The 21,581-nt window shown below is 43.3% G+C and overlaps 1 protein-coding gene across 4 annotated transcripts in view; it reads right to left on the reverse strand.

Annotated features, from left to right (window-relative positions):
- Nucleotides 1-21,581, reverse strand: part of si:dkey-220k22.1 (multiple epidermal growth factor-like domains protein 9) — a 93,130-nt gene that overhangs the window by 7,758 nt on the left and 63,791 nt on the right. For all 4 annotated transcript variants that reach the window (XM_052525286.1, XM_052525283.1, XM_052525285.1 and 1 more), the window contains 2 exons: nt 17,457-17,596; nt 3,956-4,105 (listed from right to left, as the gene is read on the reverse strand). In XM_052525286.1, coding sequence (XP_052381246.1) covers nt 3,956-4,105; nt 17,457-17,596 — 290 coding nt within the window. The remainder of the gene's footprint in view (nt 1-3,955; nt 4,106-17,456; nt 17,597-21,581) is intronic.

Consider the following 21,581-nt stretch of genomic DNA (forward strand, 5'->3'; position numbering starts at 1 on the left):
GCAATTCCCCCCCAAAAATGTAAGCTAAAATCATCATAATACCTTCAAACCAAGTTGTTTAATGACACAATCCCTGGCAGAGTTGCTATTCCTCAAAGTGATTGTGTAATAACTTGGTTTGAATTAATTGAGAGATGGCACGCCTACAGTCTGAACAGCATTCCAGGGCAGTGACTAAGTAACACATTGGAACTCTCTCTTTCCCCATAGACTCATTTTAAGGTATGACATTTTAAAAATATTTTATCATGTGTGAACTATCCCTTTAATCCTGAGTTCATATGCAAACTCTCATAATCCTGCACTAAAAAGCCTGCTCAATGGAAAATCTAAATCTCTAGTGAAAATGCATTTCAAGTCATTCCATGAATGGCCTTATGAGCAGGGGCGCAACTTTGGTTTTAGAAGTGTGGGGGGGGCATAGTCTTTTTTCCTGTCGGATAAACACTCCAAAACAGCCTACCTGACCGCCCGGAGGCGTTCGCATGGTCCTAAAGCACACAGTAGCCTCATTTTGTATCACATTCCAATGATAAAACTGGTAGGGGGCACAAAAATGCAATTTCAGAATATGGAGGGGCCTGGTGAAAGTCCACTTTTTATCCTTGTGAAGGTCAGTAATTGCCTACTTACCCTGCAGTCCAAACACAAAGCGCTTAATCACTGTGAAATGGCTACTTTTGCAGTCTCTCCTTCACAAGAAGGAAGCATCAGGAGTAATTTCAAGGAGGATAGGATGTATATTGGATGCATTTATCACTTTGATAGATGACTTAAGCCTGCTTGTAAGAGAATCGTTCTGCAGGGCATTGATCCCTATAGAGTGCCATCTCCTTCCAGAGAAAACTACTTTAAATCAGGGATTGCTAAATAAACCTTGCCGTTAATTGGGGCTTACGTTATAAGGCTTCATAAAATGAAACAAACCCCAAAGGCTATTTGATTGGTAGGTGGTAGATTATGGTGAGAAGATGGCCTGGGATCACCAGACAGAATTTTGCTTCGCTAAATATCAGTCTAGAATAGGTCTTAAAGAGAAGCAATTTTTTAAAAACAGATCAGAAAACACCCGGTCTGATCAGTGTCCTCTAAAGAGCCTTTATCTCAAGTATGTTATGCAGCATGAACAAGAGTGGACCACAGACAGACAGACAGACAGACAGAGAGAGAGAGAGAGGAGAAATTATAAAATATACACAGACCACAAATTCCAATTGGCTATACTTAAACACAAACATCATCCTCAGTTCTGGAACCAAGGACTGATCATTCCAATCCACAAAAGTGAAGACAAATTTGACCCCAATACCTACCATGGAATATGAGTCAACAGCAACCTTGGGAATATCCTCTACACCATCATTAGCAACAGACTCGTACATTTCCTCAGTGAAAACAATGTACTGAGAAAATCTCAAAAGTATGTGGAGGTCAGGGTTCTGTGCAGGCCAGTCAAGATTTCCCTTCACTGGAACTAAGGGGGATAGCCCAAACCATTATTCATTCCTCTTCCACCAAACTTTACAGTTGACACTATGCATTCGGGGAGGTAGTGTTCTCGTGGCATCCGCCTAACACAGATTCGGCAGTCGGACTGCCAGACGGTGAAGCATAATTCATCACTCCAGAGAATGCGTTTCCACTGCTCCAATGGCGGCGAGTCCAATGGCGGCGAGCTTTATACCACTCCAGCCGCTGCTTGGCAATGCGCATGGTGATCTTAGGCTTGTGTGCGGCTGCTCTGCATTGGAAACCCATTTCATGAAGCTCCTAACGTTGCTTCCAGGGGCATTTTTGGCGGTCCCGTTCTGTGAGCTTGTGTGGCCTACCACTTCGTAGCTGAGCAGTTACAGCTCTAGCAGGACCGAAATTTGATGAACTGACTTGTTGGAAAGGTGGCATCCTATGACTGTGCCACGTTGAAAGTCACTGAGCTCTTCAGTATGGCCATTCTACTGCCAATGTTTGTCTATGGAGACTGTATGGCTGTGTGCTAGATTTTATACACCTGTCAGCAACGGTGTGGCTGAAATAGCCGAATCCACTAATTTGAAGGGGTGTCCACATACTTTTGTATTTATAGTGTATCAATGAATTGGCGAGGGCACTAGAACAGCATGCAGCACCCGGCCTCAACCTACTAGAATCTGAAGTCAAACGTATTCTGTTTGCTGATGATCTGGTGCTTGGTCTGCAACCAAGGAGGGCCTACACCAGTACTTAGATCTTCTGCACAGATTCTGCCAGACCTGGGCCCTGACAGTAGATCTCAGTAAGACAAAAATAACAGTGTTCCAAAAAAAGGTCCAGTTTCCAGGACCACAAATACAAATTCCATCTAGACACCATTGCCCTAGAGCATACAAAAAACTATACATACCTCGGCCTAAACATCAGCACCACAGGTAACTTCCACAAAGCTGTGAACGATCTGAGAGACAAGGCAAGAAGGGCCTTCTACGTCAACAAATGGAAAATAAAATTTGACATCCCAATTAGAATATGGCTATAAATACTTGAATCAGTTATAGAACCCATTGACCTTTATGGTTGTGAGGTTTGGGGTCCGCTCACCAACCAAGAATTAACACAAATATGACAAACACCAAATTGAGACTACATGCAGTATTCTGCAACAACATCCTCCATGTACAATGTAAAACACCAAATCATGCATGCAGAGCAGAATTAGGCCGATACCCGCTAATTATCCAAATCCAGAAAAAAGTAGTTCCAATTTTACATCCACCTAAAATGAAGTGATTCCCAAACCTTCCATAACAAAGCCATAACCTACAGAGAGATGAACCTGGAGAAGAGTCCCCTAAGCAATCTGGTCCTGGGGCTCTGTTCACAAACACAAACAGACCCCACAGAGCCCTAGGACAGCAACACATTGGAATTAACCAAAAACACTGAGCCAACTGGAATGCTATTTGGCCCTAAACAGAGTACACAGTGGCAGAATACCTGAACACTGTGACTGACCCAAAATTAAGGAAGGCTTTGACTATGTTCACATTGCCCACAAAATGAGGTGGAAACTGAGCTGTACTTCCTAACCTCCTGCGAAATGTATGACCATATTAGCAACACTTATTACCCTCAGATTACACAGACCCACAATTTTGATAAACTCCCAGATCTATTAGGTGAAATACCACAGCAGCAAGATTTGTGACCCGTTGCCACAAGAAAAGGGCAACCAGTGAAGAACAAACCCCATTGTAAAAACAACCCATATTTATGTTTATTTATTGTCCCTTTTGTACTTTAACTATTTACACCTCGTTACAACACTGTACATAGCCATAATATGACATTTGAAACGTCTCTATTCCTTTGAAACTTTTGTGAGTGTAATGTTTACTGTTAATTTCTGATTGTTTATTTCACTTTTGTTTATTATCTTTAAAAAATACTAATAAAGCCTGTTGAATTGAATTGATAGAGGGAGGGGAGAGTGGGTGAGAGAGAGATCTCCACTGAGATAAAAACACACCACTTTGGCATGGAACAACTGAGTGCACTGACAGACAACAAGCTATTACAACCAGGGATATTACAACACTTGCGAACATGATGAAACATTGAAAATGTTGAAATTGTTCTCATAGACGTGGTTTGTTAACAAATCTCAATAGGAAACAGAAAATGGACTAAGAGGGGGATAGAGCATTGGTCCTTTACTGAATCCTAAACCTTCTCTAGTCAAAAGGACCTAAACTCTGCTGTTTGTTAGTGTCTGTGGAAAATTATAATGGCTGCTTCTTGGCAGCTACTATTACATAATTAAGCCAGTTAGTCAGTCTTGTAAACCAAAACAAATGTAGGGGCACTTCCCGCTTTGGCCTCCCTGCTTCCTGCCCACAAAGGGGAGAGACACAGCCAGCCAGAGTTGTCAGAGTTATTAAATGAGGTGATGGTCAGTGGCGCAGTAGATTCGGAGACTCACCAAGGTGGCAGCTGCCAGAAGAGGTGACGCTGGAGCAAGGGCAGGGGACGCAGACTTCAGTAAGGGCAGCGCTGGGCCTCCGGTAGAAATTATACTTGCATTCCTCACAGCCGGGTCCTTTGGTGTTCCCTTGGCAGTTCAAGCAGATGCCTGAGAGAAAAAGAGGAGGGACAAGGGGTTAAGTAAACAGTTGACTGTGCTGTCACAGTGTTGAGCGACTGAGGTAGAGTCACAACGGTAGAAGGGCGGAAGTGGCGCTAGTGCGCAGGGCAGTGGAGAGTGAGTTTCTGACTGAGTGGGAAAAAGACATGCAGAGGGCTGTAAAAAAACTCAGCCGGGTAACTGGAAGTGCAAAAGAGTTCATGTGACTGCAAAGCTCAGAGGACCAGGAAGTGACTCTATAGGGGGAGGAACAGTGTTCAAACTGTGTATGCTTTCTAGGGCTGACCCCATTTAGTAAACTGGTCGATTGTTTGGTCAAGAGGCTTTAAAAAAAAAAAAAATAATAATAATAATAATAATACATTTAAAAATTGTGCAGTTGTAAATATATCATAGCACAAGAGACACCTGTTTGATTTGCTCCTGTCTCAGTGGACTAATCCATTGAGGAGGCTGCGGGGATGACACAGTCCAAGACTAATGGCAGTGTGGCTCAGATGCAGAAGGGACTTCTCCCTCCAGAATGCGCTCTCTCCCGCCATTTCCTGTGTATTCATTGTTTCATAACTTCATTGTGTGCATGGTTTGCTGTGTCTATCAATTCCCCATAACACCAGTAGTAGCCTACATTTACCATTAATTCCAATCATTTCTAATCTGCAATGTTTGTTTGGATACAATAATTTGTTAATGCATTCAATATATTATTATTATTACAGTCGTTTACCGTTGTCATTGTCAGAGTGGACATTATGTTTGCAGAACTCACAACCTATGCTACTCAAGCTTTTTTTAAATGTCATTCCATTTACAAGTCGTCAATTTATTCATGGTCTTTTGTTTGAAATGCTCCTGTCAATGTTGAGTAAGGACTCACACCTGATTAAGCATAGATGTAGGACTAGTATACCTGGCCTGCGTGCAAATGTAGGCCTATACATGTGCTGATTTGGGGTTGTCTGATAGTATCTGCGATTGTCTTAACTTACCACCATTAATAAACTGTGGAGCTTCTCAAAGAAAGGTTTTCTTCACCTCAAAGAGCAAGTAAACAAAGTCTAGAATCAATTGAGAATGTCAATAGTTCCTCAAAGTATTTAAAACATATTTCCAGCTCTCTCCCTTTCTATAACTACTCAGCATGAAAAGGGCAAAATGTAATGCTCTGATCCAGTGGAAACATCATAAAATACCTGATTACTTCTTATCCCTTGCATAAATAGCCTACAGTTGTCTATCCAAAAGCTCACTGGTGCAGGAAACTCTTCAGGGCCCAGAATATTTTATACAATGTTGCAAGTTTGCTCATGCCAGTCTCTGGCCACCTAGTTGATACAATATTTCAAGCTCATTGCAGACAGGCCATGGGTAGCCAATGTGATTGATAGGATATTCATTTTTATCAGGACATTTTCTAGCTGCAGGCTGCAATGTTTTGATTTGTTGGCTTTATGTAGGCTATTTTTACATAGTTGGCAATGGCAATATAAGTTACGTTTAGATTTGTATAATTTTCATTTATATAGAATGTAGATTAACCATAGAAAATGATTGAGATACAAAGACTATTATACATTTAATGAAACTGTTCTGTGAAAAGTTGCATATGAAAATCATAACTGGCATGCAGAAGGGTAGAAATGTTAAGCTAAATTGGCAATCCAAACGGAAAAGGTTGTTGACTGCTGGTGTAGCCTATTACCAGCAACTTCAGAGATCTTAATCTCTGGTTTCCTCAAGTCATTTGTGGGTCTTAATTATTTAATCAAACAGTGTGGTTATTAAAGCATCACAAAAGTTCAGTAGCCTACATATAGTTGATTTCATTAAAAACACCTAGGGTGTGTCTATATATGGAAAAATACGTTTTCATTTTGACCAATCGATTTGTTGACAGAAAAGACACGGGGACAGCCCTAGTGCTTTCATTAGGATCCCAACAGGAGAACTTATATAATGTTACATACAGTCTGAACATAAACTAGCATACGGAATATGGCAAGTATAGGCAGTACTGAGTAACAAGCATTTTCCCACAAATTAACAGTCATTTTCAAGGTGAAATCGAATTTCTTAGGAAAAACTGGATTTTTACATACTTTCCCCTCTTCATAAGAGACGGTGAATTAATAAGTGAACCTAATCAAATGAACATAATCACTTAGTGATGAGCTGTTGAAACAAGCCCGCCCTGCTATAGGCCTGATATTTCCCTCACAGGCATTCCACTACGACTCAAATCTAAATTTGATCTATTGTTTAGTTCTAAGGACCCCATTAAACTTAAAACTGTACAATTACATTATCTGCTAGAAGCAAGAAAGCATCTCAACTACGAGGAGCAAGTATCATACTAAATTAGCATTGTTAGCAGTAGGGTGTTTAGGTTACTCACCACGCCGACGGCGGTTCAGTGCTTAAGCACTTTTTTCACCACGACAAATCCCTCTGCTAATATATATCTATTTAACACCTGATTGCTTCGTGACAGTTGGCCTTATCTGACTGACCTAATTGTGGACAGGATGACTTCATTGTAGACCGGTATATTGATTTGGACAGAGGCTTGGCAACAGCCACTGCTTTCAGCATAGGGCTAAGCCTCACAGCAGTGGCTGGTGAGGTGCTAGGATTACAATTTTCTGTTGCTCTTGAAAGTGAATGAATGCCAATAGAAAAACCCACATCAGTTGAAGTCGTAAAGCTGACCAGCTGGCTCGGAAAAAGTTTTGCTCTTTGGGCCCTATGGATCCCCTAAACCAATAGCAGTCGTTATTAGTGTCAGACTTTGCTGTTAGTTTACTCAGTTGAGCTCTGTATATATCAGAACATTTTATTTCACCTGGTGTGCCAGGGGACAGGGTTTGCATGTGAGGGACTTATTAATTGGTTCCATTGCAACATGCAAGCTCAATCAAGCACCACTGAAGTAGACTACATATACAAAAGTATGTGGACACGCCTTCAAATTAGCAGATTTGGCTATTTCAGTCAAACCTGTTGCTGACAGTTGCAAAAAAAAAATGTATAATAAAAACTTCGAGCACACAGCCATGCAATCTCCATAGACAAACATTGGCAGTAGAATGTCCTTACCGAAGAGCTCAGTGACTTTCAACATGGCACCGTCATAGGATGCCACCTTTCCAACAAGTTAGTTTGTCATATTTCTGCCCTGCTAGAGCTGCCCTGGTCAACTGTAAGTGCTGTTATTGTGAAGTGGAAACGTCTTGGAGCAACAACGGCTCAGCTGTGAAGTGGTAGGCCACACAAGCTCATAGAACGGGACCACCGAGTGCTGAAGCGCATAGAACATAAAAATGGTCGGTCCTCGGCCGCAACATTCACTAGAGTTCCAAACTGCCTCCGGAAGCAATGTCAGCACAAGAGCTTCATGAAATGGGTTTCCATGGAAGAGCAGCCGCACGCAAGCCTAAGATCACCATGCACATCGCCAAGAGTCGGCTGGAGTGGTGTAAAGCTCGCCGCCATTGGACTCTGGAGCAGTGGAAACGCGTTCCCTGGAGTGATGAATCACACTTCATCTGGCAGTCAGACAGGAGAACACTACATGGCCAAATGCATAGTGCCAACTGTAAAGTTTGGTGGATGAGATATAATGGTCTGGGGCTGTTTTTCATGATTCATTTACATTTACATTTAAGTCATTTAGCAGACGCTCTTATCCAGAGCGACTTACAAATTGGTGCATTTACCTTATGACATCCAGTGGAACAGCCACCTTACAATAGTGCATCTAAATCTTGTAGGGGGGTGAGAAGGATTACTTATCCTATCCTAGGTATTCCTTAAAGAGGTGGGGTTTCAGGTGTCTCCGGAAGGTGGTGATTGACTCCGCTGTCCTGGCGTCGTGAGGGAGTTTGTTCCACCATTGGGGGGCCAGAGCAGCGAACAGTTTTGACTGGGCTGAGCGGGAACTGTACTTCCTCAGTGGTAGGGAGGCGAGCAGGCCAGAGGTGGATGAACGCAGTGCCCTTGTTTGGGTGTAGGGCCTGATCAGAGCCTGGAGGTACTGAGGTGCCGTTCCCCTCACAGCTCCGTAGGCAAGCACCATGGTCTTGTAGCGGATGCGAGCTTCAACTGGAAGCCAGTGGAGAGAGCGGAGGAGCGGGGTGACGTGAGAGAACTTGGGAAGGTTGAACACCAGACGGGCTGCGGCGTTCTGGATGAGTTGTAGGGGTTTAATGGCACAGGCAGGGAGCCCAGCCAACAGCGAGTTGCAGTAATCCAGACGGGAGAAGACAAGTGCCTGGATTAGGACCTGCGCCGCTTCCTGTGTGAGGCAGGGTCGTACTCTGCGGATGTTGTAGAGCATGAACCTACAGGAACAGGCCACCGCCTTGATGTTAGTTGAGAACGACAGGGTGTTGTCCAGGATCACGCCAAGGTTCTTAGCGCTCTGGGAGGAGGACACAATGGAGTTGTCAACCGTGATGGCGAGATCATGGAACGGGCAGTCCTTCCCCGGGAGGAAGAGCAGCTCCGTCTTGCCGAGGTTCAGCTTGAGGTGGTGATCCGTCATCCACACTGATATGTCTGCCAGACATGCAGAGATGCGATTCGCCACCTGGTCATCAGAAGGGGGAAAGGAGAAGATTAATTGTGTGTCGTCTGCATAGCAATGATAGGAGAGACCATGTGAGGTTATGACAGAGCCAAGTGACTTGGTGTATAGCGAGAATAGGAGAGGGCCTAGAACAGAGCCCTGGGGGACACCAGTGGTGAGAGCGCGTGGTGAGGAGACAGATTCTCGCCACGCCACCTGGTAGGAGCGACCTGTCAGGTAGGACGCAATCCAAGCGTGGGCCGCGCCGGAGATGCCCAACTCGGAGAGGGTGGAGAGGAGGATCTGATGGTTCACAGTATCGAAGGCAGCCGATAGGTCTAGAAGGATGAGAGCAGAGGAGAGAGAGTTAGCTTTAGCAGTGCGGAGCGCCTCCGTGATGCAGAGAAGAGCAGTCTCAGTTGAATGACTAGTCTTGAAACCTGACTGATTTGGATCAAGAAGGTCATTCTGAGAGAGATAGCGGTAGAGCTGGCCAAGGACGGCACGTTCAAGAGTTTTGGAGAGAAAAGAAAGAAGGGATACTGGTCTGTAGTTGTTGACATCGGAGGGATCGAGTGTAGGTTTTTTCAGAAGGGGTGCAACTCTCGCTCTCTTGAGGACGGAAGGGACGTAGCCAGCGGTCAGGGATGAGTTGATGAGCGAGGTGAGGTAAAGGAGAAGGTCTCCGGAAATGGTCTGGAGAAGAGAGGAGGGGATAGGGTCAAGCGGGCAGGTTGTTGGGCGGCCGGCCGTCACAAGACGCGAGATTTCATCTGGAGAGAGAGGGGAGAAAGAGGTCAGAGCACAGGGTAGGGCAGTGTGAGCAGAACCAGTGGTGTCGTTTGACTTAGCAGTCAGACAGGAGAACACTACATGGCCAAATGCATAGTGCCAACTGTAAAGTTTGGTGGATGAGATATAATGGTCTGGGGCTGTTTTTCATGAGTCGGGCTAGGACCCTTAATTCCAGTGGAGGGAAATCTTAACGCTACAGCATACAATTACTTTTGAGAAGATTCTGTGCTTCCAACTTTGTGGAAACAGTTTGGGAAAGGTCCTTTCCGGTTTCAGCATGACAATGCCCCCATGCACAAAGTGAGGTCCATACAAAAATGGTTTGTCGAGATCGGTGTGGAAGAACTTGACTGGCCTGCACAGAGCCTTGACCTCAACATCATTGAAACCTTTGGGATGAATTGGAACACGGACTGCAAGCCGGGCTTAATCACTCAAAATCAGTGCACAACCTTACTAATGCTCTTCTGGCTGAATGGAAGCAAGCCCCGCAGCAATATTCCAACATCTAGCGGAAAGCCTTCCCAGAAGAGTGGAGGCTGTTATAGCAGCAAAAGGGGGACCAACTCCACATTAATGCCCAGGAATTTGGAATGAGATGTCCGACGAGCACGTGGTCCACATCCTTTTGGTCATGTAGTGTGTTTGAAATTATTTCATATAAACTCAGCAAAAAAAGAAACGTCCCTTTAATATGGACCCTGTCTTTCAAAGATAATTCGTAAAAATTAAATTAAATAAAGATCACAGATCTTCATTGTAAAGGGTTTAAAATCTGTTTCCCATGCTTGTTCAATGAACCATAAACAATTAATGAACAAGCACCTGTGGAATGGTCTTTCAGACACTAACAGCTTACAGACTATAGGCAATTAAGGTCACAGTTATGAAAACTTAGGACACTATAAAGAGGCCTTTCTACTGACTCGAAAAAACACCAAAAGAATGATGCCCAGGGTCCCTGTTCATCTGCGTGAACGTGCCTTAGGCATGCTGTAAGGAGGCATGCGGACTGCAGATGTGGCCAGGGCAATAAATTGCAAAGTCCGTACAGCGCTACAGGGAGACAGGACGGACAGCTGACCGTCCTCGCAGTGGCAGACCACGTGTAACAACACCTGCACAGGATCGGTACATCCGAACATCACACCTGCGGGACAAGTACAGGATGGCAACAACAACTGCCCGAGTTATACATGGAAAGCACAATCCCTCCATCAGTGCTCAGACTGTCCGCAATAGGCGAACCCATCACCGTTGGACCAGACAGGACTGGCAAAAAGTGCTCTTCACTGACGAGTCACATTTTTGTCTCACCAGGGGTGATGGTCGGATTCACGTCTATCGTCGAAGGAATGAGCGTTACACCGAGGCCTGTACTCTGGAGCGGGATCGATTTGGAGGTGGAGGGTCCGTCATGGCCTGGGGCGGTGTGTCACAGCATCATCGGACTGAGCTTGTTGTCATTGCAGGCAATCTCAAAGCTGTGCGTTACAGGGAAGACATCCTCCTCCCTCATGTGGTACCCTTCCTGCAGGCTCATCCTGACATGACCCTCCAGCATGACAATGCCACCAGCTATACTGCTCGCTCTGTGCATGATTTCCTGCAAGACAGGAATGTCAGTGTTCTGCCATGGCCAGCTAAGAGCCCGGATCTCAATTCCATTGAGCACGTCTGGGACCTGTTGGTTCGGAGGGTGAGGGCTAGGGCCATTCCCCCCAGAAATGTCCTGGAACTTGCAGGTGCCTTGGTGGAAGAGTGGTGTAACATCTCACAGCAAGAACTGGAAAATCTGGTTCAGTCCATGAGGAGGAAGTGCACTGCAGTACTTAATGCAGCTGGTGGCCACACCAGATACCGACTGTTACTTTTGATTTTGACCCCCCCTTTGTTCAGGGACACATTCAATTTCTGTTAGTGACATGTCTATGGAACTTGTTCAGTTATGTCTCAGTTGTTGAATATTGTTATGTTCATACAAATATTTACACATATTAAGTTTCCTGAAAATAAACGCAGTTGACAGTGAGAGGATGTTTCTTTTTTTGAAGAGTTTAGTAGTTGAACATCTGGTATTTTGGCTTAAATAGTAGGACTAACTATGCCGATGTCATTGCATGTGGTGATGGGGACCACAGGTTATAGTTGTGGTATATTTAAAGTACAGTAGTGGGAGTACATTATACCGCTGTGCAACCTCCTCCCCTGGTCCCCTACCTCACATTGAGGCTGTAGTTTCACTCATTTCTCTTTGACGACTCCCACTGGTCTCAAAAATATAAGGTTTAGACCATACTAAATAGCACTTATCAGATATTGCGTTGCTTCCCTCAAGATGGTTTTGAATCTGTTTTTAATGTATAGGTCTTGTACACACAGGTGTTTTAATATTTTTAGTCCATAAATTGTTAAGAATAACATTATATTACTATTATTATCGCAGTGTCTTGTTCACATCTGCCCACCTGTCATTCTGATATTGTCCTCCATGGTAGGCTCTAACTGGTAGCATCAGTCAGGTAGCCTAGTGATCAATGAGTTGAGCCAGCAATTCGAGGTTTGCCAGTTCAAATCCCTCTGGCAACCAGAGGTGAGCTGGCAACCAGAGGGTTTCTGGTATCAAATCCTAAATGCTATTGCCTGCCATTGTGTCACTGAGCAAGGCACTTAACCCCCCAACAGCCTCCAGCAACTCTCAAAAAACCTGTATGTGTTTGTATGTGTGCCTTTCGGAAGGGTTGAATTACAAGCGGAAGTCAAATTACAGTTTGACCTTGAGTGCAATTGACAAATAAAGTGATCTTAAAATCAGTAGGTTTTTACAATGGCAAACCAGTCTGAGATTTTGTTTGATCATTGCAAGAAAATGCCTGTGTAAATACCGCAATAGAGGTTCGATTGCTTTGAGCTTTCAGTCTTGACATCCAATTTTTCTTATACATTGGCCTCGAACTGCTTCTCCGTAGTAGTAGCAGCACACCAGATGAAGAGCACATTTCCCCGACAGTCTGACACACAAAGAGACATAATGGTATGAGCTTAGGAGGCACTAGGCAAGGGTGTCTTTTATTCCAATCCGTCTTTGAAGGCAGGGATCAAAGGGGCTGTGTCTACCAAGACAAACCCCCTTGTAAGACACCTCCGCTGGGGATTTTCCTACACAAGGCCCCCTGGCATCCCCTGGGACCCAGAACAAAGATGGCCATGGATCATTAGGTCTCCTGTTCACGTCCTGTATTCAAAGATGGTGACTGCCCTAGGCCCACTGAGGCAACCAGCTCTCCGGAGAGTTCTGCTATTCTGACCTGTGCTCAGAAGGCCTGGTGTGTTTGTACTATATAGCCAACTCCCATGGCATCAGATCTGGGACCAGGCTAGAGGTCATAGGTGATCTGAGAGTGAGAAAGATGAGTAACTGGACCGTACAGTACACACCCTATTCTAAGGCTGGGGCGGCAAGCAGTCGAAATTCTGGTGAGAGGAGGAGTCCCTCCCTTCTTACTCCCTCCTCATTCCAGGAATCCTCCATCTAGGATTTCTGGATTTTTCAACCCTCGTGAAGAATATTGATTGTATGACTCAAGACTAGCATTCAAGCATTGAAAAGCATTGCATAAGCTTGAAATGTATGCTACTTCATGGTAGTCTACATGAGCTGGGAGGGTATCGGTCCTACTTCCTCTTCTGTATAGATGCAGTTATCGTTGTCCAGATCAACACTCACAAAACAGTATCGTTACCATGGCATTAACTTGGCTACTGTCTCTAAATTGATGCATTTCTCTATGTGACAACACAGTGTGTGGCCAATGCCCAATATACACAGAAAGTCAAAACAGGTCCATAATAGTCGTAGACCAGTGATGTGTTATAAAGGGCGTTATGAATGACACTGCAACACTCACATGACTGGTATTATGAGTGCCTTGTGTATACCGTAGGGCTGGGTGATACAGTATGGCCGAAATATCATAGTTTTTTAAACTTATGGGCGATTCATGATATACAGTACCGTCGGAAAGTATTCAGACCCCTTGACTTTTTATACGTTTTGTTAAAATTGATTAAATTGTTTTCCCCCTGTCATCAATCTACACACAATAATGACAAAGCAAAAAAAAAAATATACATATAAAAACTTTGGCTAATTTAGAAAAAAACTGAAATATCACATTTACATAAGAATTCAGACCCTTTACTCAGTACTTTTGAAGCACCTTTGGCAGCGATTACAGCCTCGAGTCTTTTGGGTAGGACGCTTACAAGCTTCGAATACCTTTATTTTGGGAGTTTCTCCCATTCTTCACTGCAGATCCTCAAGCTCTGTTAGGTTGGATGGGGACCGTAGCTGCACAGCTATTTTCAAGTCTCTGCAGAGATGTTAGATCGGGTTCAAGTCCAGGCTCTGGCTGGGCCACTCAAGGACATTCAGAGACTTGTCCCGAAGCCACTCCTGCAGTGTCTTGGCTGTGTGCTTAGGGTTGTTGTCCTGTTGGAAGGTGAACCTTTGCCCTAATCTGAGTCCTGAGCGCTCTGGAGCAGGTTTTCTTCAAGGATCTCTGTACATTGCCCCGTTAATCTTTGCCTCGATCTTGAGTAGTCTCCCAGTCCCTGCAGCTGAAAAACATCCCCACAGCATAATGATGCCACCATGCTTCACCAAAGGGATGGTGCAAAGTTACCTCCAGGCGTGACACTTGGCATTCAATCTTGGTTTCATCAGACCAGAGAATCTTGTTTCTCATGGTCTGAGAGTCTTTAGGTGCCTTTTTGGCAAACTTCAAGCAGGCTCTCATGTGCCTTTTACTGAGGAGTGGCTCATGTCTGGCCACTCTACCATAAAGGCTGATGGTTGTCCTTCTGGAAGGTTCTCCCATGTCCACAGAGAAACTCTAGAGCTCTGTCAGAATGACCATCGGGAACTTGGCCACCTCCCTGACCAAGTCCCTTCTCCCCTGATTGCTCCCCTGATTGCTCCGTTTTGCCAGGCAACCAGCTCTAGGAAGAGTCTTGGTGGTTCCAAACTTCTTCCATTTAAGAATGGTTCTGTGCCTCGACACAATCCTGTCTCGGAGCGCTACGGACAATTCCTTTGACCTCATGGCTTGGTTTTTGGCCTGTGTCCAATCAATTGAATTTACGACAGGTGGACTCCAATCAAGTTGTAGAAACATCAAGGATTATTAATGGAAACAGGACGCACCTGAGCTCAATTTCGAGTCTCATAGCAAAGAGTCTGAATACTTATCTAAATAAGGAATGTTTTTTATTTTTAATAAATGTGCAAACATTTCCAAAAACCTGTTTTTGCTTTGTCATTCTGGGGCATTGTGTGTAGCTAGCTGTGGAAATTGTTTTATTCAATCCATTTCAGAATAAGGCTGTAACGTAACGAAATGTAGAAAAAGGCAAGGGTTCTGAATACTTCCCGAGGGCAATGTATATCTCGATAAAAAAAAAGTTTTCTATACATTAGCTTTGTTGTACAACTAAAAGTCAAATACACTGCATTTAAAACAGTTGTCAATAATGTAATGAATTCAGGGCTTGTGAAATTCTACCGAGGCTTAATATAAGCCTTCCACAACCATACGACCCACTAATCATTGAATTATAGTGAACAAAAATATAAAAACAACATGCAACAATTTCAATGATTTTACTGAATTACAGTTCATATAAGGAAATCAGTCAATTGAAATAGATGAATAAGGCCCTAATCTATGGACTTCACATGACTGGGCAGGGGCGTAGCCATGGTTGGGCCTGGGAGGGCATAGACATACCCACTTGGAAGCCAGGCCCACCCACTGCCTGGTTACACGTGGTCTACGGTTGAGGCCTGTTGGACATAATGCCAAATTCTCTAAAACAACGTTTTATTGAGCATTCCATTTTCTGGCAACAGCTCTGGTGAACATCCTGTAGTCAGCATGCCAATTGCACGCTCCCTCAAAACTTGAGACATCTGTGGCATTGGGTTGTGTGACAAACTGCACATTTTAGAGTGGCCTTTTATTGTCCCTGATTATAAACTGGGTGGTTCGAGCCCTGAATACTGATTGGCTGACAGCCATGGTATATCAGACCGTATACCATATGGGTATGACAAGTCATTTATTTTTACTGCTCTAATTACATTGGTGACCATGCGTTGCGTTGTGCCTAAGAACAGCCCTTAGCCATGGTATATTGGCCACATAACACACCGCCTCGGACATTATTGCTGAATTAAATCATGCTTTTTAATCAGCTTCTTGATATTCCACACCTGTCAGGTAGATGGATTATCTTCGCAAAGGAGAAATGCTCACTAACATGGATGTAAACAAATTTGTGCACAAAATTTGAAATTTGCTTCTTGAGCGTATGGAAAATGTCTGGGATATTTCAGCTCATGGGACCAACACTTTACATGTTTATATTTATGTTCAGTATATTTTATCAAAATAGTTTAAGCTGCTTTTTTGAACCAAGCATAATGCACATTCTCTAACAGCCCAATTACTAACTTCTTGTGGAAGGCATTATAGGAAATTAACGCAGGTCTCAAACAATCTCTCAAGCACAAGCCCACGTGATAGCGAGTAGCCAACTAATATTTATATTTCTAGTTTAGCCAACTTTGATCCATTTGCTAGCTAACAAGGCAGAACAGTTGAATAGATATGAACACACCCTTTTGTCCATCTCCAACTGTTTAAAAGGATGCGAGCCTGTCCTCTTTGTTCAGATGTTGAAATCAAGTAGCCTACCTTACTTCACAGAATGAGAACGAGTTGCCAATTCCTTATATAATTGTGTTTCTTTAACACAGACTAGACAGCTAGTATAACGGGTACGTGGTACCGCAAAGCCGTGCGCGACAAAGTGAGCATTCATTTTCCAAAATCAAAGTTGTTTGATACTCCCGTTTTAGCAGTGTCTGCTCGGCATGTAATCTGACGAGTTGAGATGTAAACATTCGTTAGAAAGGTTAACTTCTCCTCTAATACAGTAAAATAATGACAATGTGTTTGGGTCTCCATATGACCGATTCTGTTCGACCGAACCTCAAATGCAAATTGTGAACTGAAACCATTTGTCAGGGGGGAAGAAGTGATCTCTCATCTTTGTTGCTGTGAGTGGCGGGGGTAGGGGCTCGGCATGTGTGTGTAAACAGAGAAGAAGTGTATGTGTAAACAGAGAGGAAAATGCAAATCGAGAGATTTCACTCTCGCCAAAAATCTGTCCAAAAATATGCCCAATGCGTTTCTATGGGCTTATTTTGGCCCTACAATTGTCACCTGCCTTTCCGCCTTTGGGACAACCACTCCCATTGTTAGGGCATCGGCATCTCATCATTATATACAGATCTATACTCATTAATGTGTGTAGGAGGAAAGGTGCGTAATTTGCTTATCATGCTGCACGTACTTAGGCCTGCCATTCTGCCCAGCTGTGAACCATGGAAAAGCCAAAGGGAACAGGCGAAAATGCTTATCACAGTGATTGCAGCGGAGTGATGACTCTAGCATTTCCTCATTAGCGGAATGGGAGCTACGTTGCCTGTGGTCGACAAACTCATTTTAACAGCCAACGGATTTTTTCTTTTTTCTTTTAAGGCCAAGGCAAGATCACACAGTGTGAATACAAATCAAATCACTGCAACTCCCCAAACAGTCTGTCAGCAGGCAGCATGGGAGTGAATCTCTCCGGAGGAGAAGTCAATATGGCAGTTTTTTTTACCGTTACATAACAACTAATGCTGTTTCGTGTTAACTGCATAAACAGCTCTGTTGGGGACATGTTACGAATATGATTTCATGGAAAATGCTTCCCTAGAGTTAATTTGATTAATAATAGTTAGTTTGCTTAATGCATTTCTGCATCTGTGAAAATGTGTGGCTTCTCTGCAGTCTGCACAGCTCTGGCATAGAGTAGAGGCCATGGCAGACATTTGTTTCAACCTTGGGCACAGCGAGGGTGACTCACCTGATTGTGGGTGGCAGTAGCTGGAGTGATTATTGCACTGGCATGGCTGGCAACCCGTGCTGCTGAACCGGAAGAAACCTGGGTGGCAATCGTCACACTTGTCACCGTATACCCCTGTCTTACACACGCACATCCCAGAGCTGTGGAAAGAACAGAAAGCTGGTGACACTTCAGTCAGGACCCCTGGGTTCTCATAATGCCTGCTTAAAATATACACTACAATGGTGTAGCAAAATTGTGCATGTCACAGTTACAGACACACACTTAAGCATATTACTCACATTTAATGAGAACAATGGTTGAATTCCTGAAGTAACAGTGAGTCCGGGGTCCCATAAGAAGGACTGAAGCTCAGTTCTGGTGACTTTTTAAACAGACATTCTACTCAAAATGTATGAAAATAAAATTATGCTAATACTTAAAATATAATGATCACCTCCAGAAATGAGCCCAAAAACATATGGGTAAAAATTATTTTAACTTCTTGATGCACCCAACCCTTGATGCACCCAAAATTACAAGTGCAATATAGCAAAACACAGTTTAGCTTGTTGTTAATCCACCTGGCGTGTCAGATTTCAAAAAAGATTTTCGGCAAAAGCATACCAAGCGTTTATATAAGGATATCTCTCTCAGCAGACAAAACATTACAAATAGCTAGCAGCCAAGTAGATTGGTCACAAAAGTAAGAAAAGCAATAAAATTAATTGCTTCCCTTTGATGATCTTCGGATGTTTGCACTCACGAGACTCCCAGGTACACAATAAATGTTCCATTTGTTCCATAAAGATAATTTTTATATCCAAAATACCTCCATTTGGTTGGCGCGTTATGTTTAGAAATCCACAGGCTCGAGCGGTCACGACCGGGCAGTCGAAAATTCCAAATAGTATCCGTAAAGTTAGAAACATGTCAAACTTTTTTTATAATCAATCCCCAGGTTGTTTTTACAATATATAATTGATAATATTTCAACCGGACGATAGCTTCTTCAATAGGAGAGAGAGAGAAAATGTCTGCTCCACTCTGTTGGCGCATGCAAAAAGCTGCTGGCACCCAGCCATCCAATGACGCGATGTGATCTTTCTCTTTGGTTCCTACCCTGTCACAATAACTCCTCCCTGGCATTTTCATTCGTTGTCATGCCAAAGACTGTATTCAAAGTGCCCACTATTAAATTAATTATATAATTATTATATTTTTATGATTCCAACAGTTCACCTAAGTGTCAAATCGCAACTGCAACATTTGGTTAAAAATAAGGCCTAGATTGTTTGCCCCATATCTTGCAGCCCCACATCGCAGTGTGGGAATTACCATATAAATGAGCACAGGAAATGCAGAAATGTATTTTTAAAAATTGGGTTGAACAGTATAAAGAATGGAGAAAGACCCATTGAAAATCACTTAGAATGTATGCATGTATGTATGTATGTATGTATGTATGTATGTATGTATGTATGTATGTATGTATGTATGTACAGTTGAAGATGGAAGTTGACATACACTTAGGTCGGAGACATTAAAACTTGTTTTTCAACCACTCCACAAATTTATTGTTAAAAAACTATAGTTTGGCAAGTCAGTGCATGACTCAAGTCATTTTTACAACAACTGTTTACAGAAAGATTATTTCACTTATAATTCACTGTATCACAATTCCAGTGGGTCAGAAGTTTACATACACTAAGTTGACTGTGCCTTTAAACAGCTTGGAAGATTCCAGAAAATGTCATGGCTTAAGAAGCTTCTGACTGATTCAAATGATGTCAATTGGCCTATTGGAGGTGTACCTGTGGATGTATTTCAAGGCCTGCCTTCAAACTCACTTCCTCTTTACTTGACATAACGGGAAAAATCAAAAGAAATCAAGAAGACCTCAGAAAAAAATGTGTAGACCTCCAGAAGTCTGGTTCATCCTTGGGAGCAATTTCCAAATGCCTAAAGGTACCACGTTCATCTGTACAAACAGTAGTACGCAAGTATAAACACCATGTGACCACACAGCCGTCATACTGCTCAGGAAGGAGACGCATTCTGTCTCCTAGAGATGAACGTACTTTGGTGCGAAAAGTGCAAATCAATCCCAGAACAACAGCAAAGGACCTTGTGAAGATACTGGAGGAAACGGATACAAAAGTATTTATATCCACAGTAAAACAAGCCCTACATCGACATAACCTGAAAGGCCGCTCAGCAAGGAAGAAGCCACTTCTCCAAAACCGCCATAAAAAAGCCAGACTACGGTTTGCAATTGCACATGGGGACAAAGATCGTATTCTTTGGAGAAATGTCCTCTGGTCTAATGAAAAAAAAATAAAACTGCTTGGCCATAATGACCATCGTTATGTTTGGAGGAAAAGGGGGAGGCTTGCAAGCAGAAGAACACCATCCTGAACAAATGTAGTTCCAGAGAAGGGAAATTCTAGACGATTCTGTGCTTCCATCTTTGTGGCAAGAGTTTGGGGAAGGTCCTTTCCTGTTTCAGCATGACTATGCCCCTGTGCACAATTTTATTTTTTCAGATTTTTTATTTAACTAGGCAAGTCAGTTAAGAACAAATTCTTATTTACAACGTCCTACCCCGGCTAAACCCAGACGAAGCAGGACCAGTTGTGCGCCGCCCTATGGGACTCTCAATCACGGCCGGATGTGATGCAGCCTGGATTCAAACCAGGTGCTGTAGTGATGCCTCTTGCAGTGCCTTAGACCGCTGCGCCTCTTGGGAGCCCACAAAGCGAGGTCCATACAGAAATGGTTTGTCGAGATCAGTGTGGAAGAACTTGACTGGCCTGCACTGAGCCCTGACCTCAACCACATCAAACACCTTTGGGATGAATTGGAGCGCTGACTGCGAGCCAGACCTAATCACCCTACATCAGTGCCCGACCTCACTAATGCTCTTGTGGCTGAATGGAAGCAAGTCCCTGCAGCAATATTCTAACACCTAGTGGAAAGCCTTCCCAGGAAGAGTGGAGGCTGTTATAGCAGCAAAGTGGGGACCAACTCCATATAAATGTCCATGATTTTGGAATGAGATCCTTGACGAGCAGGTGTCCACTTACCTTTGGTCATGTAGTGTAATGTAGTGTAGTATAGGAAAAAAAATGCATCACTTCTCTGCCCCTTTGCTATAGTGTGGTAGGGTAATCAGACCAAAATGCTTGTTACAAGCTATTATCTCTACAGTGCTGTTATATCACATCTTTATAGGCTATGGTTTGGAGATGACATAGCCTAGTAGACAGAAGCATGTCTAATCTACAAAATATATGATCAACTATTTGATTTTGTGTGTTAAGCTGTGTGCACTGAACTGACATGCATGACTGTTGCTGACACTCCGATGTTCAGATGAAGGGGATTTTTTTTTTAAATGACGGTTTGATGGGATTTGATCTTTTTGAATAATAAAAGTTCTACATTTGTTTTATGAGTAGTACGTGAACCTAGGGTGACACCACATACAGTTGAAGTCGGAAGTTTACATACACCTTAGCCAAATACATTTAAACTCAATTTTTCACAGTTCCTGACATTTAATCCAAGTAAAAATTCCCTGTCTTAGGTCAGTTAGGATCACCACATTATTTTAAGAATGTGAAATGTCAGAATAATAGTAGAGAGAATGATTTATTTCAGCTTTTATTTCTTTCATGACATTCCCAGTGGGTCAGAAGTTTACAAGCACTCAATTAGTCTTTTGTAGCATTGCCTTTAAATTGTTTAACTTGGGTCAAACGTTTCGGCTAGCCTTCCACGAGCTTCCCACAATAAGTTTCTCCTGACAGAGCTGGTGTAACTGAGTCAGGTATGTAAGGCCTCCTTGCTCGCACAAGTTTTTTCAGATCTGCCCACAAATTTTCTATAGGATTGAGGTCAGGGTTTGTGATGGCCACTTCAATACCTTGACTTTGTTGTCCTTAAGCCATTTTGCCACAACTTTGGAAGTAGGCTTGGGGTCGTTGTCCATTTGGAAGACCCATTTGCGTCCAAGCTTTAACTTCCTGACTGATGTCTTGAGATGTTGCTTTAATATATCCACATAATTTCCCCCCCCCCCTCATGATGCCATGTATTTTGTGAAGTGCACCAGTCCCTCCTGCAGCAAAGCACCCCCACAAC

Source organism: Oncorhynchus keta, chromosome 9 (assembly GCF_023373465.1).
Source record: "Oncorhynchus keta strain PuntledgeMale-10-30-2019 chromosome 9, Oket_V2, whole genome shotgun sequence".
NCBI classification, from domain to species: Eukaryota; Metazoa; Chordata; class Actinopteri; order Salmoniformes; family Salmonidae; genus Oncorhynchus; species Oncorhynchus keta.